Here is a 13,015-nt window from a genome sequence, read left to right on the forward strand (position 1 = left end):
AAAGATTAAAGGCCAGATAATACAATGGCTCAAGAGAGAAATCAAAGCAACAACATCCACCCCAACAAAATGAACAGTAATCTACCTCACCTATCAGTTCTCTCAATAAATGTGAATGGCTTAAACTCTCCACTCAAGAGATATAGGCTGGCTGAATAGATAAGAAAATACAGGCCAAGTATATGCTGTCTTCAGGAAACACATCTAACCTGCAAGGATGCATATAGACTAAAAGTAAAAGGGTGGAGATCAGTACTCCATGCAATTGGAAGCCAAAAGAAGGCTGGTGTGGCCGTTCTAATTTCAGACGATTTAGTTTTTAAAGCAACAAAAGTAGTGAAAGACAAAGAGGGTCATTATAATGGTGAACGGCACACTTCAAAGAGAAGAGATAACAATTTTAAATATATATGCACCCAACTTAGGTGCACCCAGTTTCATAAAGCAAACCTTACTGGATCTAAGCAAATGGATTAATAGCAACTCCATAATCACCAGAGATTTCAACACCCCACTGACGGCACAAGACAGACCTTCCAAACAGAAAATTAATAAAGAAATAATGGACTTAAACAAAACTCTAGAACAATTGGGTCTGACTGACATCTACAGGACATTCTACCCAAAATCCACTGAATATACGTTCTCCTCATCAGCTCACGAGACATTCTCTAAGATTGACCATATCCTAGGACACAAAGTAAATCTCAAGAAATTTAAAAATATAGAAATCATACCATGTACCTTCTCAGATCACAGTGGAATAAAACTAGAAATTAACCCTAACAGAAACTCACATTTCTACACAAAAATGTGGAAATTAAACAACCTCCTAATAAATGATTACTTCATAAATGAAGAAATCAAGATGGACATAAAAAAATTCTATGAAGAAAACGACAATGGAGAGACAAGTTATCAAATCCTCTGGGACACAGCTAAAGTAGTTCTGAGAGGAAAGTTTATCTCCATAAATGCCTATAACCAAAAGACAAGAAGATCACAAATAGACAATCTAACAAAATGACTCAAAGAGCTGGAAAAAGAAGAACAGACCAACCCCAAACCCAGCAGAAGAAGTGAAATCAACAAGATCAAATCAGAACTAAACGAAATTGAAAACAGGGAAGGTATTCAGGAGATTAATAAAACAAAAAGTTGGTTCTTTGAAAAAATAAACAAAATTGACACACCATTGGCTAAGCTAACGAAAAGCAGAAAAGAGAAATCTCTAATAAGCTCCATCAGGAACAAAAAAGGAGATATCACAACTGATCCCAAAGAGATACAAGATATAATTTATGAATACTATAAAAATCTTTATGCACACAAACTGGAAAATGTGGAGGAAATGGACAAATTTCTAGAAACACACAGCCTCCCTAGGCTCAACCAGGAAGAAATAGATTCCCTGAACAGACCAATCTCAACAGCTGAAATACAAACAGCAATTAAAAATCTCCCTAAAAAGAAAAGTCCCGGTCCACATGGCTTCACACCCGAATTTTACCACACTTACAAAGAAGAACTAGTACCTATCTTGCAGAAACTATTCCACGACATCGAGAAGAACGGAAACCTCCCCGACACCTTTTATGAAGCGAATATTACTCTAATACCAAAACCAGGAAAGGATGCAACAAAAAAAGAAAACTACAGACCAATATCCCTAATGAATATAGATGCAAAAATTTTCAACAAAATCTTAGCTAACCGAATCCAGACACTTATCAAAAAAATAATCCATCACGACCAAGTGGGCTTCATCCCAGGGATGCAGGGATGGTTCAACAGATGTAAATCTATAAATGCAATTCACCACATAAACAGAAGCAGAAACAAAGACCACATGATTCTTTCAATAGATGCAGAAAAAGCTACTGACAAAATTCAACACCCTTTCATGATACAAACACTTAATAAAATAGGCATAGAAGGGACATACCTGAAAATGATACAAGCCATATATGACAGACCCATAGCCAACATCATACTGAATGGGGAAAAATTGAAATCATTCCCACTTAGAACTGGAACCAGACAAGGCTGTCCACTATCTCCACTTCTGTTCAACATAGTGCTGGAAGTCTTGGCTACAGCAATCAGACAGGAAAATGGAATCAAAGGTATCCAAATAGGGGCAGAAGAGATCAAACTTTCACTGTTTGCTGATGATATGATATTGTATCTAAAAAAGCCCAAAGATTCAACCAAGAAACTCCTGGAACTGATCAATGAATTTAGTAAAGTCTCAGGATACAAAATCAATACACAGAAATCAGAGGCATTCATACACTCCAACAACAATCTAATTGAGAACCAGATTAAAGACTCAATTCCCTTCACAATAGCAACAAAGAAATTAAAGTACCTAGGAATATACTTAACCAAGGACATAAAAGACCTCTACAGGGAGAACTATGAAACACTGAGGAAGGAAATAGCAGAGGATGTAAACAGATGGAAATCCATACCATGCTCGTGGATCGGCAGACTCAATATCATCAAAATGTCTATACTACCCAAACTGATCTACAGATTCAATGCAATACCTATTAAAATCCCATCAGCATTCTTCACAGATATAGAAAAAATAATTTTACGCTTCCTATGGAATCAAAGAAGACCCCGAATATCAAGAGCAATTCTAGGCAACAAAAACAAAATGGGAGGCATTAATATGCCAGATATCAAACTATACTACAAAGCTGTAGTAATTAAATCAATATGGTATTGGCACAAAAATAGGAATATGGACCAGTGGAACAGAGGTGAGAATCCTGATATAAAACCATCCTCATATAGCCATCTAATCTTTGACAAAGCAGACAAAAACATACGCTGGGGAAAAGAATCCCTTTTCAATAAATGTTGCTGGGAAAACTGGATAGCCACCTGTAGAAGGCTAAAACAGGACCCACACCTTTCACCACTCACAAAAATCAAGTCACGCTGGATAACAGACTTAAACCTAAGGTATGAAACTATTAGAATTCTAGAAGAAAAAGTTGGAAACACTCTCCTAGACATCGGCCTAGGCAAAGAGTTTATGAAGAAGTCCCCAAAGGCAATCACAGCAGCAACAAAAATAAATAAATGGGACATGATCAAACTACAAAGCTTCTGCACAGCCAAAGAAATAGTCATGAAAGTAAACAGACAACCTACAGAATGGGAGAAAATGTTTGCATCCTATGCATCCGATAAGGGACTGATAACTAGAATATACTTAGAACTCATGAAAATCAGCAAGAAAAAAATCAAATAACCCCATTAAAAAGTGGGCAAAGGACTTGAACAGAAACTTTTCTAAAGAAGACAGAAGAATGGCCAACAAACATGAAAAAATGCTCAACATCTCTAATCATCAGGGAAATGCAAATCAAAACCACAATGAGATATCACTTAACCCCAGTGAGAATGGCCTTTATCAAAAAATCTCCAAACAATAAATGCTGGCGTGGTTGCGGAGAGAGAGGAACACTCCTACACTGCTGGTGGGACTGCAAACTAGTTCAACCTCTGTGGAAAGCAATATGGAGATACCTTAAAGCGATACAAGTGAATCTACCATTTGATCCAGCAATCCCATTGCTGGGCATCTACCCAAAAGATCCAATGACACTCTACAAAAAAGACACCTGCACCCGAATGTTTATAGCAGCACAATTCATAATTGCAAGGCTGTGGAAACAGCCCAAGTGCCCATCAATCCAAGAATGGATTAATAAAATGTGGTATATGTATACCATGGAGTACTATTTAGCTCTAAGAAACAATGGTGACATAGCACATCTTATATTTTCCTGGTTAGAGCTGGAACCCATACTATTAAGTGAAGTATCCCAAGAATGGAAAAACAAGCACCACATATACTCACCAGCAAATTGGTATTAACTGAGCAGCACCTAAGTGGTCACATAGGTACTACAGTAATAGGGTATTGGGCAGGTATATATATATATATAAAATGAGTGAGAAGTGTACCATCTAGGGGTTGGTCATGCTGGAGACTCAGACTTGTGGGGGGAGGGGAGGAAATGGGCATTTATTGAAACCTTAAAATCTGTATCCCCATAATATGCCAAAATTTAAAAAAAAATAAAAATAAAAAGGAACAAGCTAACTGACAGAATGGCATGGATGAATCTCAAAAACATTATGCTGACTGCAAGAACCCTTATACAAAAGTGTATAAAATTAAGTTCTGGGACAGGCTAAAACCAATCTCTGATGAAAAAGAGATCAGAACAGGTGTTTGCTTTTGAGGGGATAGGGATGGGGTGACTGTGGAAAGGGGAATCAAGATACTTTCAGGATTGAGATAATGTTCTGCATTTTCATAAGGTGTTGGGTTGCATATTCCTATGCAACTTTCAGGGCAGTGAAAGTACTCTGTGTGATACTGCAATGGTGGATGAAGACACAGTACATTTGCCCAAACCAACAGAATACACAACACCAAGAGTGAATCCTAAATCATGGACTTAGAATGATGATTGTGTGTCAATGTAGGTTCATGGATCATGCCAAGTATACCACTCTGGTGGGGGTGTCGACAATGGAGAGGCTGTGGGTGTGTGGGGGCCAGAAGCACATGGAAAGTCTCTGTACCTTCCTCCCAATTTTGCTTCAAACCTAAAACTGCTTTAAAAAAATAAATCTTTTTTAAAAATAAACGTATGAATTGCATATATATGTCACTTACATAAGAACAGAGAGTTAATATCCTTACATCATAAAACACACCTATAATTTCATGTAAAACTACAAAGAAAAATCCAAGAGAAATGGCCAAGATACAAACATTCACAGGAGCAGAAATGGGCAAAGGATGTTCCATCTCGCTTACCTGAGAAACACAAAGTAAAACCTCAATGAGATACAAAGAAATGACAGTCGTTTGAGGAACAAGTTTTTTTTTTTTTTTTTTTTTTTTTTTTTTTTGAGACAGAGTCTCGCTTTGTTGTCCAGGCTAGAGTGAGTGCCATGGCGTCAGCCTAGCTCACAGCAACCTCAAACTCCTGGGCTCCAGTGATCCTTCTGCCTCAGCCTCCCAAGTAGCTGGGACTACAGGCATGCGCCACCATGCCCGGCTAATTTTTTATATATATATCAGTTGGCCAATTAATTTCTTTCTATTTATAGTAGAGACGGGGTCTCGCTCTTGCTCAGGCTGGTTTTGAACTCCTGACCTTGAGCAATCCGCCCGCCTCGGCCTCCCAAGAGCTAGGATTACAGGCGTGAGCCACAGCGCCCGGCCGAGGAACAAGTTTTAAATGGTAACACGTTATATGAATGTAAAGAAAGAGATGCATATTCTCAGGGTAGGAAGGTAAGTGAATCATTTTGAAGGTCAGTTTTACAACTTAGAAGTTAAATGCATCTACCACTTTTTTCTACTTCTAGAACTTTATCTTCAGAACTGCCCTCCCTTCCACTCACAGACCAAGTATACAAAGGTAAATGTCACAGATGTGAATTGCAGCCTCATTTCTAATATCAAAATTAGTAATGAACCTAAAAATCTGTATCAATAAGGATTTAAATAAATCATGCATTAGTTAGAAAGGTATATGCCTATGTTCTGACACAGAAAATATTAAATTGGTTGTTACATGAAAAAAAGCTGCAAAGTGACAGATGACTGCTGTAAGCAAATGCATTTTATGTATTTTCATATATACATAATGCTTTATATATTTTTACATATATGGGTGTAATAATTTTTACATACATGGACTGCATAACTACGGCTTTCGTGAGCAGGACCTTGTAACAGAGCCCCAGCCCTGGCCTTCCCTTCCCTGTCGTCCCCACACCACCCAGGGTCCCAGCCCTGCTCCTGCCGAGGGGCCAGGTTTGGTTTTCATCCTCTTCTGTTATTACCATGCTAACAGCTTTGACTGTTGCACACCCTTACCCTCCGCTATACCGGTTTTACCTCATTGAATCTCTTTTTAATGCTTAACATATTCACTGCCACACTAGAAAAAAATATTTTTTCCTTGGGACTATGGTGTTTTATTATGAAAATAGAATAAAAGCTTCAAAAATGATCCTAATTTAATAAAAAAATTATTTTTTATTGTCTTCTGTGCCTGAGTTATATGCAACTTGAAAAATAGTTCTCACAGCTCCCAAGGTGAAGAGACACGAGTTACATAATGCTTCATGAGACCCCAGGCTCAAAACTAGTGTGAGTTAAATACAACTCACATGGCAGTTAATGTGTTAACCAGACAGTCCCTCTTTTCCAGAGAGAGGCCAGCGGCATTCCCTGGTTATCTGGGAGCTTCATGGGAGCCCTGGGGATCATCCGTCGCCCCCCAGCCTGAAACCACAAGCAGTGAGGAGCCACCCTCTCAGCTCTTTCCAGCCCCGACATCACGGAGGCTGACACTTCCAAGGCCCTGGAGAGGGCTCAACATCTGTCACCAAGACGTCACAAGGGCTGTGCACCAACAACTCCAGGGGACCAAGAGTTGGCAAACTTTTCTGTAAAGGGCCACACTGTAAATATTTTAGGCTTTGCAGGCCATACAATCTGTCCCAACTATCCACCTTGGCCACTGCAGGAGAAAGTCAGCTGTAGACAATACGTAAGTGAATGAGCATGACTGCACATCGAAGTTTATTTACAAAAAGTGGAGGCTGCTTTCGAGCAGTAGTTTGCTACCCAGACATCTCCTGGGGGTGCGGCAACCCTATACCCCATCACTGTGGCTGAGATCAAAGGATAAGGAAGGCTTGACCTGTCTGTACCATGACCCTACCTAGTGTCTCTTCAGCCAAACTCCTAACATTCCCGAAAAACAGTGGCTCCTCTAGGAGCCCCAGCCCTTACCTTCATATAGGAGCAGGTTCTTCTTCCAGCTCCATCCCCTCAGCACTGAGCCCTGGGGTTGTCCCCAAGCAGGTTCAGTGGCTCTGTGGGCCCATCCTCTACTTGGAGCCACAGCCTCCTGTTCTCTGACACTCAGCTGTGGCCATGGCTCCACAAAGCACCCTTGTGCTTTAGCTCCCATGTCTGCCACAGCCCAGTGTGGCAGAATTCTCCAGGCCCACCTTATGAGACTGCCGCATGTCTGGGTAAGCCTGGCCCTCCTCCCGCAACCCTTACCCTTGGTGGGGATGCCGGCACTCCCAGCCCTATGGGCTGTTTGCAGCCTGAGGATCAGTGGCCCTGCCATCCCTCAGGGAAGCCCTGCCAGAAAGCTGGGAGATGCAGCCTGGCAGAGATGGCACCAGCAACGCTGCTGGTCTCCCTGGTTCTCTTACTCAGCAGGACCGTGGGGCAGGAAACAGGTTTCCACAGACAAGGCTGGTTCACAATCAACTGCTCCCATGGACATTTGCCACACACCAAGTCCATCTTCCCTAGGGTGGTGAGCCCAAGCAGCTGAGCCTGGAAGTCTGAAGCAAGCACAGCTGCATGAAATGCCTCAGTTTTCATTCCCATCACACACTCCCCAGACACTCCGGCCACCAACCACGTGCCAGTGTCTGAGGGACAGGCTGAGAAAGAGACACCTCCAGAGGCCGCCTGATATTCTTTCCCGACAAGCCAGACAAACCTGGAAAGGTGATCAGGGCCACTGGAGTGCCTGCCAACATCCCCAGTCTCCTAGCAGGAAATAGTCTCATGGCAAAACTCCTTTGTAAAGAAAGGCTTTATTGCTGCAATTAGACACCCTAGTGTATAGCACAAACAAGCCCCCTGTACAGAGAATTATTCAAGTGGTAATACTGGGAAACAGTGAACATACACAAAAGAATACAAAACCAGACATTCAGATAACTAGAAACTTTCTAAGATAAGAAAAATTTCAAATGTGAAGTGCCTTTTAGAAACTACACCACACATGCCAGTGTAAATTTGGTTTTTATTAACAATCAACTTTCTATAAACATTGCATCTAAATGTGCCTGATCAGGTGCACAGCTTGAACAATGACTTCCAAAACAAAGATAAATGCTTTTATTTCCCTACGTTTTGGTCTTTCCTTGGGCTAGAGATGGAAGCTGCACATTTCAAACCAGATTCAAAAGGGAAAGTATTTCAAATGTATTTGCAACCAGCCATGTCCACAGCAATGTGAAGCTCTCCCTGCTGGCCCCAGCCCTCCTCGAGCCCTGCAGGCATCACCAGAGGTTCCCAAACTGGCCCAGCTGCTGGGGGCCTGCACACCTGTGGCCAGGTAGGGCACATGAACAGGCAGAAACTAGGCATATATGACTGAAAAGAGGGATTGAAGCAAAAAACAGAGACATTAGAGGCCTAGAGTAGAAAAAGATCTTTTATAGGGTTTCCAAGAAAGTCTCACAATAGACTTGAACACAAAAATCCATTTACTGCTGAAGTCAGAAACCTGAAAGTGGTACTTATGGGAGAAAAGACCAAATCAGAGAGAGGGCTGGCTAGTGACACACCGGAGACTGCTTACCTCTTCCCCTTCCCTGGCCTGCAAATATCACACCTCCTGGCCCTGAAACCTCATTCTGGGATTCTATATGATTCGGCTAAATGCCATCCTACTAATAAACCAAAATGCAAAATAAGGGGGGAGGGCTGGGGAATAAATAGCCCCCCAAAGGAACTTGGCAAGTCACCCAGACAAAAGGAATACTGGCAGATACTGTGTCCCCACTAGATGGCAGCAGAGCACCCCCTTCCAGGCTTCCCACTTCACTACTAGTGAGTCACTGGAGGGCTGGATGGATCAGAGGTGCTGAACTAGATAGAACCTGCAAGAAAAGTCAAGTCAAGGGGGTAGCTGTGTGCCCCGCCAGGAAGGGAAAGAAGGATGTGGGTGGACTGTCCACAGAGTGGCCAGAGATGATGAGATGGTGTTAGGCCTTCCTGAAAAGGGAGACGGCTTCACATGAGAATCTGGTTGGGCATGGGAGTGACACCAAAGGCACCCCTGCCGTAAGGGGGTGCCAGCCACACTGGGTGGGCTGCCCAGGGGCTATCCCTACCTCAGCACACTTTCCTCTCTACAGGAAGTCTCAGTGCTTTTCAAATTCAGCAGAAGGGGTTCCATGGCTGAGGGAGAATTCACACTTAAAAATCTATCCCAGTCTTCACTTCAACCCCTCATCCACTGTTGGAGGGTGGCAGAGACAAGCGTACAAAACCAGGGGCCTTGCCTGGGCGGAGTTCCTAAGAGGCAGTGGCAGGGCTGAGCTGGGATTCAGCTCCCCTGAGTGGACAATCTGTGGCTGCCTGGTGTCCCCAGAATGTGAAGGGGTGTGGGTAATTGCACTTTGGGGCACAGTGAACACAGGCACAGGCTGGATGTGGCCTGGGAGAGAGGACAGGCTGACCTGTTTTCAGGAGCCAAACAGTGCTGGCTGGACAGTGCCTGTCCGCCCAAAGAAAGGCCATGGCAGGGCAGCTCCACAGACCAGGACTAGTGACTCCAATGTGCCCGCTCCCAGAGCTTAGAGACCTTTCAACCTCAAAACAAGCCACAGGTTTCTACTCTGAAAGGCAAAGAAATTACCTTGTGTTTGCTTACTTCTTTTAACAGGATGACGGACAAGGTGCCTAAGGCTGAGAGAGAGTGAGGCCAGGACCCCCAGGCACCTCACCACTCTCTGCCAGCTGGATGAAAGTCACCTGGACAGACAGCATGTGGCCTGCTCACCCTGGTATAGGCCCTCCTTGCCTACTTTACTGGAGTTGATTCTTTATTTGCCTGGTACTATGGAAATGGGTTTTAAAAACAGAATTTTAAGCAGACTTTTCGAAGGGATAAAGGCCATTTGATGGTAGTGATTTTGGTTTTGTTTGTTTTATGAAACTGGTATAGGAGATAATCCCTGATGACAGAATGGACCAACAGTGGGGCCAAGGGCCCCTAAAAGGATCCTGTCTGTTCAGTCCAGTTAAGGCGACAGACGGGCAGGTATGTGGCTGGAGACCCTGGAAGTTTGCTGCTCACACCTGGTCCTCGTCCTAGAGCCAGCTCACTTGCCTCTTGGCCCTCAGCAGTGACTCCACAGAACCTTCCCCAAGCAGAACTGCGTGGCGGGCCAGCGCCGAGGAGCACCTGCAGCACACACGCCCGACCAAGACGGCACGTGGCTGCTCCTTCAGTGTGAAGTCAGCACCACTGGAGAGATTTGTCTACAAAGGAATATTTTTTAAGTAATTACTCACTTCCTTTCCTTCCACTTAGATCTCAAAAACTCTTCTTTTTCAGTGTTGACCAAAAAGAAATGTATGGGGCAGGCTTATGAAATAAGGACTTGTCATAAAACAAGCTCAAAAGCATAGGAATTATGCTCTAATTGCCATTTAACATCCATTAATTCCCATGAAATCTATTATGCAAAAGCCTCAGATCTGTCCCGTTTTAAAGTCACAAGTCTGTCTTACGGACGGACACAGAGTGAATGTCACGCTTCTTAGCATATATAAGGCAAAAAGGGTTTTAGATCTATTATGATGTAAAAGAGATAACAAGGGTAACAAAGGGAAGATTTCTAAATGAGATGTTCTTTAAGTGTCAATCCCACTGGACACACGTATCACAAAATAAAGATTCTCTTCTGTAAAGTGCTGTCTGCTCAGTGAATCACACGCCATGACACACAGAGCACCAGGCACTGCCTGCTTGAGAGAGCAAGGCGGCAGCATCAGCAGAGGGCGGGCACGAGTGTGCCTGGAGGGGCTCTCCTTAGCGCAGAGGGATCCTCTCCTCAAGGCCAGACACTTCCCAGCACTGCACTCCAGGGCCTGGAGGCTGCAAGCTGGAAGAAGCTGCACATCAGGGCTGGTGCCCCTTGCTCCTGCTCTTCCCTCAGGTTTGGCATTTGATTCTCTTGTTCTGTTCATGATCATGGGTGGGCACTCAGCCGTCTCCCCATCATGGCATCATGAGGTCTTCCACCTTCTCTTCCCACAGAGCAGCCTGGCAGAGGGGGACCCAGCCATGCCTGGCTCCTGGAAGGGCTTTCGAGGAGATTCATTAAAGAGGGTTCAGAAAAAGAGAGGCCACTAACAATAGTTACCTGCCCAGTCTATACTATTAAAGGATATAAGAAAGGTACACGATTGGCAGTAAACAATTTCCTTCAGCTCTTCACAGATGTCCAGGAAAACTACACCCTCCACACAATCAAACGTGAATGATTTCTGCTCCAGTGTCTTCAGGCTCTGTGCAACAAGAGTTTGTGTCGGAATGACAGACTCCACGTCCATCTTTATTTTCAAAGTTGGGCTCCGTTAGTGCAGATTTTTCAAAAATATTCTTTTTGCTTGTTTCTGGACAATTCTGAACATAGATCACTCTGTTATAAGCCTTGAGTCTCTTCCATAATTGCACATATACTTTGCACTGAACATACATAAAAAGAAGTCCTCCAGTGAAGCCAATGGCCACAACCACCAATTTAGTCCAAAAGGGCCACTCTAGGATTCCTGAAAGGAAAAAAAACTCAGCCTATTAGTAGATCTTATTTAAGATACAAAGTACATAAACCACTACTTCTGAACTTCCCATAACCAATAGATTCTTAGTTTTGTTTGTTTAGAGATGAGGTCTTGCTATGCTGCCCAGGCTGAGGCGAGGTAACGGCTCAAGGATGCCATCACAGCTCACTGCAGCCTTGCATTCCTGGGCTCAAGTGATCCTCCTGCCTCAGGAGGGTCTAGAGACACACGCCCACCACTAGATTCTCAACTGGCCAAACCATGCTTGTCAAAGGAGAGAGAGAAGAGAGTGTTCACTACCTTTTAACCTGCTTTTCCAGGAGGTAGTTTGTGGACATTCTCACAGTCCATGATTTGATCCCTTCTGATGGGGTTTCAAAACCTACCACCACATCAAGAGAAACATCCAAAAAGGACATGTGGTGCCTGCTAATTTACGTTCCCTGTCCAGAAACCCAGACGTTTGTGGTCTGACTGGAACAATGCTCCAATCCTGAGACCCAGTGTGCCATTCAGGACCTCTGTGCTGAGCTCACCTGTCAGCCTGAGCACTCACCTGTTACCTGCCCCTGCTTGATCTCCTCAGCGGTGCGGTCGATGAGCACATACAAGGACCAGACCACACAGGTGATGGCGATGACATGGAACGTCACTGAGCACATGATCTTCCTGCGCTCGTTGGCTGTCATCTGCAGCTTCTCCCACTGGAAAGATAACAAGCAAGGCATGAGGCACGGGCTCAAGGTGAAGGGCTACAGTGGGGTGAGAACACTGTAGATGGGCAAGACTGGCTTTCCAATCCCCTTCCCGTTTCCCAAGCTAGATGAATTTCCCCAAATACACAAAGTAGTTCTCTTTAAACCACTTGGCTTCAAACCAGGTACCAGGCACAGCCAACTTTCTATGCAATGAAAACAAGCTAAGATCAAGATGAGTGCTGAACTACCAGTGGCAATGCCCTTGTCTGCTCATTCTTGCAAGCAGACATTAAATGGCCGGACAGAGGATTCTATGATCTTAGTCGTGTTGAAGACAACATGTTGGCCTGAGACTCGGGTGCTACGTTTTAAGTCTCCCTGACTTGCTGACTGGCATGGACAAGCAGGGAAAAAGAGGGTTGATGATGCCACAAAACACTAGCAGATGGTCACACTACATTGTGAAGGTGAATGGCAGGAGGCGCTCACTCTTTGGTCCTCTGCTACTTTGGCAGCAACAGCTCGAAATCGATGCTAAGAGTTCCTGGTACAAGCAGACTCTGCCAGTCCCATCTCCTCTAGGAGCTCATTAATTTACTCCAAATAGCCAGATTTTCATTTTCATTTACTGGTTTCCGAATCAGAAGAAAACACATAAAGATAGAGAGAAAGAACAAAGTGTAAACACTCTGCATATCCTTTGCCAACCCTAGTCATAGCCTCTTTCCAGATGAATCTATGCAGGATAAGTTGAAACTAGAGCCGGTGGACTATCTGTATTATCATAAGACTCACTTGAAGATTAGTATAGAATAGATACTGAATAAATTATAAGGCTTTTACTAGGGCAGAACATTTTGTATACAGCTTGTGC

General features: G+C 43.6%; 1 protein-coding gene across 5 annotated transcripts in view; it reads right to left on the reverse strand.

Moving 5' to 3' along the window:
• Nucleotides 1-7,655: 7,655 nt before the first annotated feature.
• Nucleotides 7,656-13,015, reverse strand: part of MARCHF8 (membrane associated ring-CH-type finger 8) — a 151,267-nt gene continuing 145,907 nt past the window's right edge. For all 5 annotated transcript variants that reach the window (XM_012744626.3, XM_012744630.2, XM_012744625.3 and 2 more), the window contains 2 exons: nt 12,000-12,147; nt 7,656-11,431 (listed from right to left, as the gene is read on the reverse strand). In XM_012744626.3, the coding sequence (XP_012600080.1) occupies nt 11,130-11,431; nt 12,000-12,147 (450 nt within the window). In that variant the 3' untranslated portion in view covers nt 7,656-11,129. The remainder of the gene's footprint in view (nt 11,432-11,999; nt 12,148-13,015) is intronic.

This window comes from Microcebus murinus, chromosome 14, assembly GCF_040939455.1.
Source record: "Microcebus murinus isolate Inina chromosome 14, M.murinus_Inina_mat1.0, whole genome shotgun sequence".
In the NCBI taxonomy this organism is placed as follows: Eukaryota; Metazoa; Chordata; class Mammalia; order Primates; family Cheirogaleidae; genus Microcebus; species Microcebus murinus.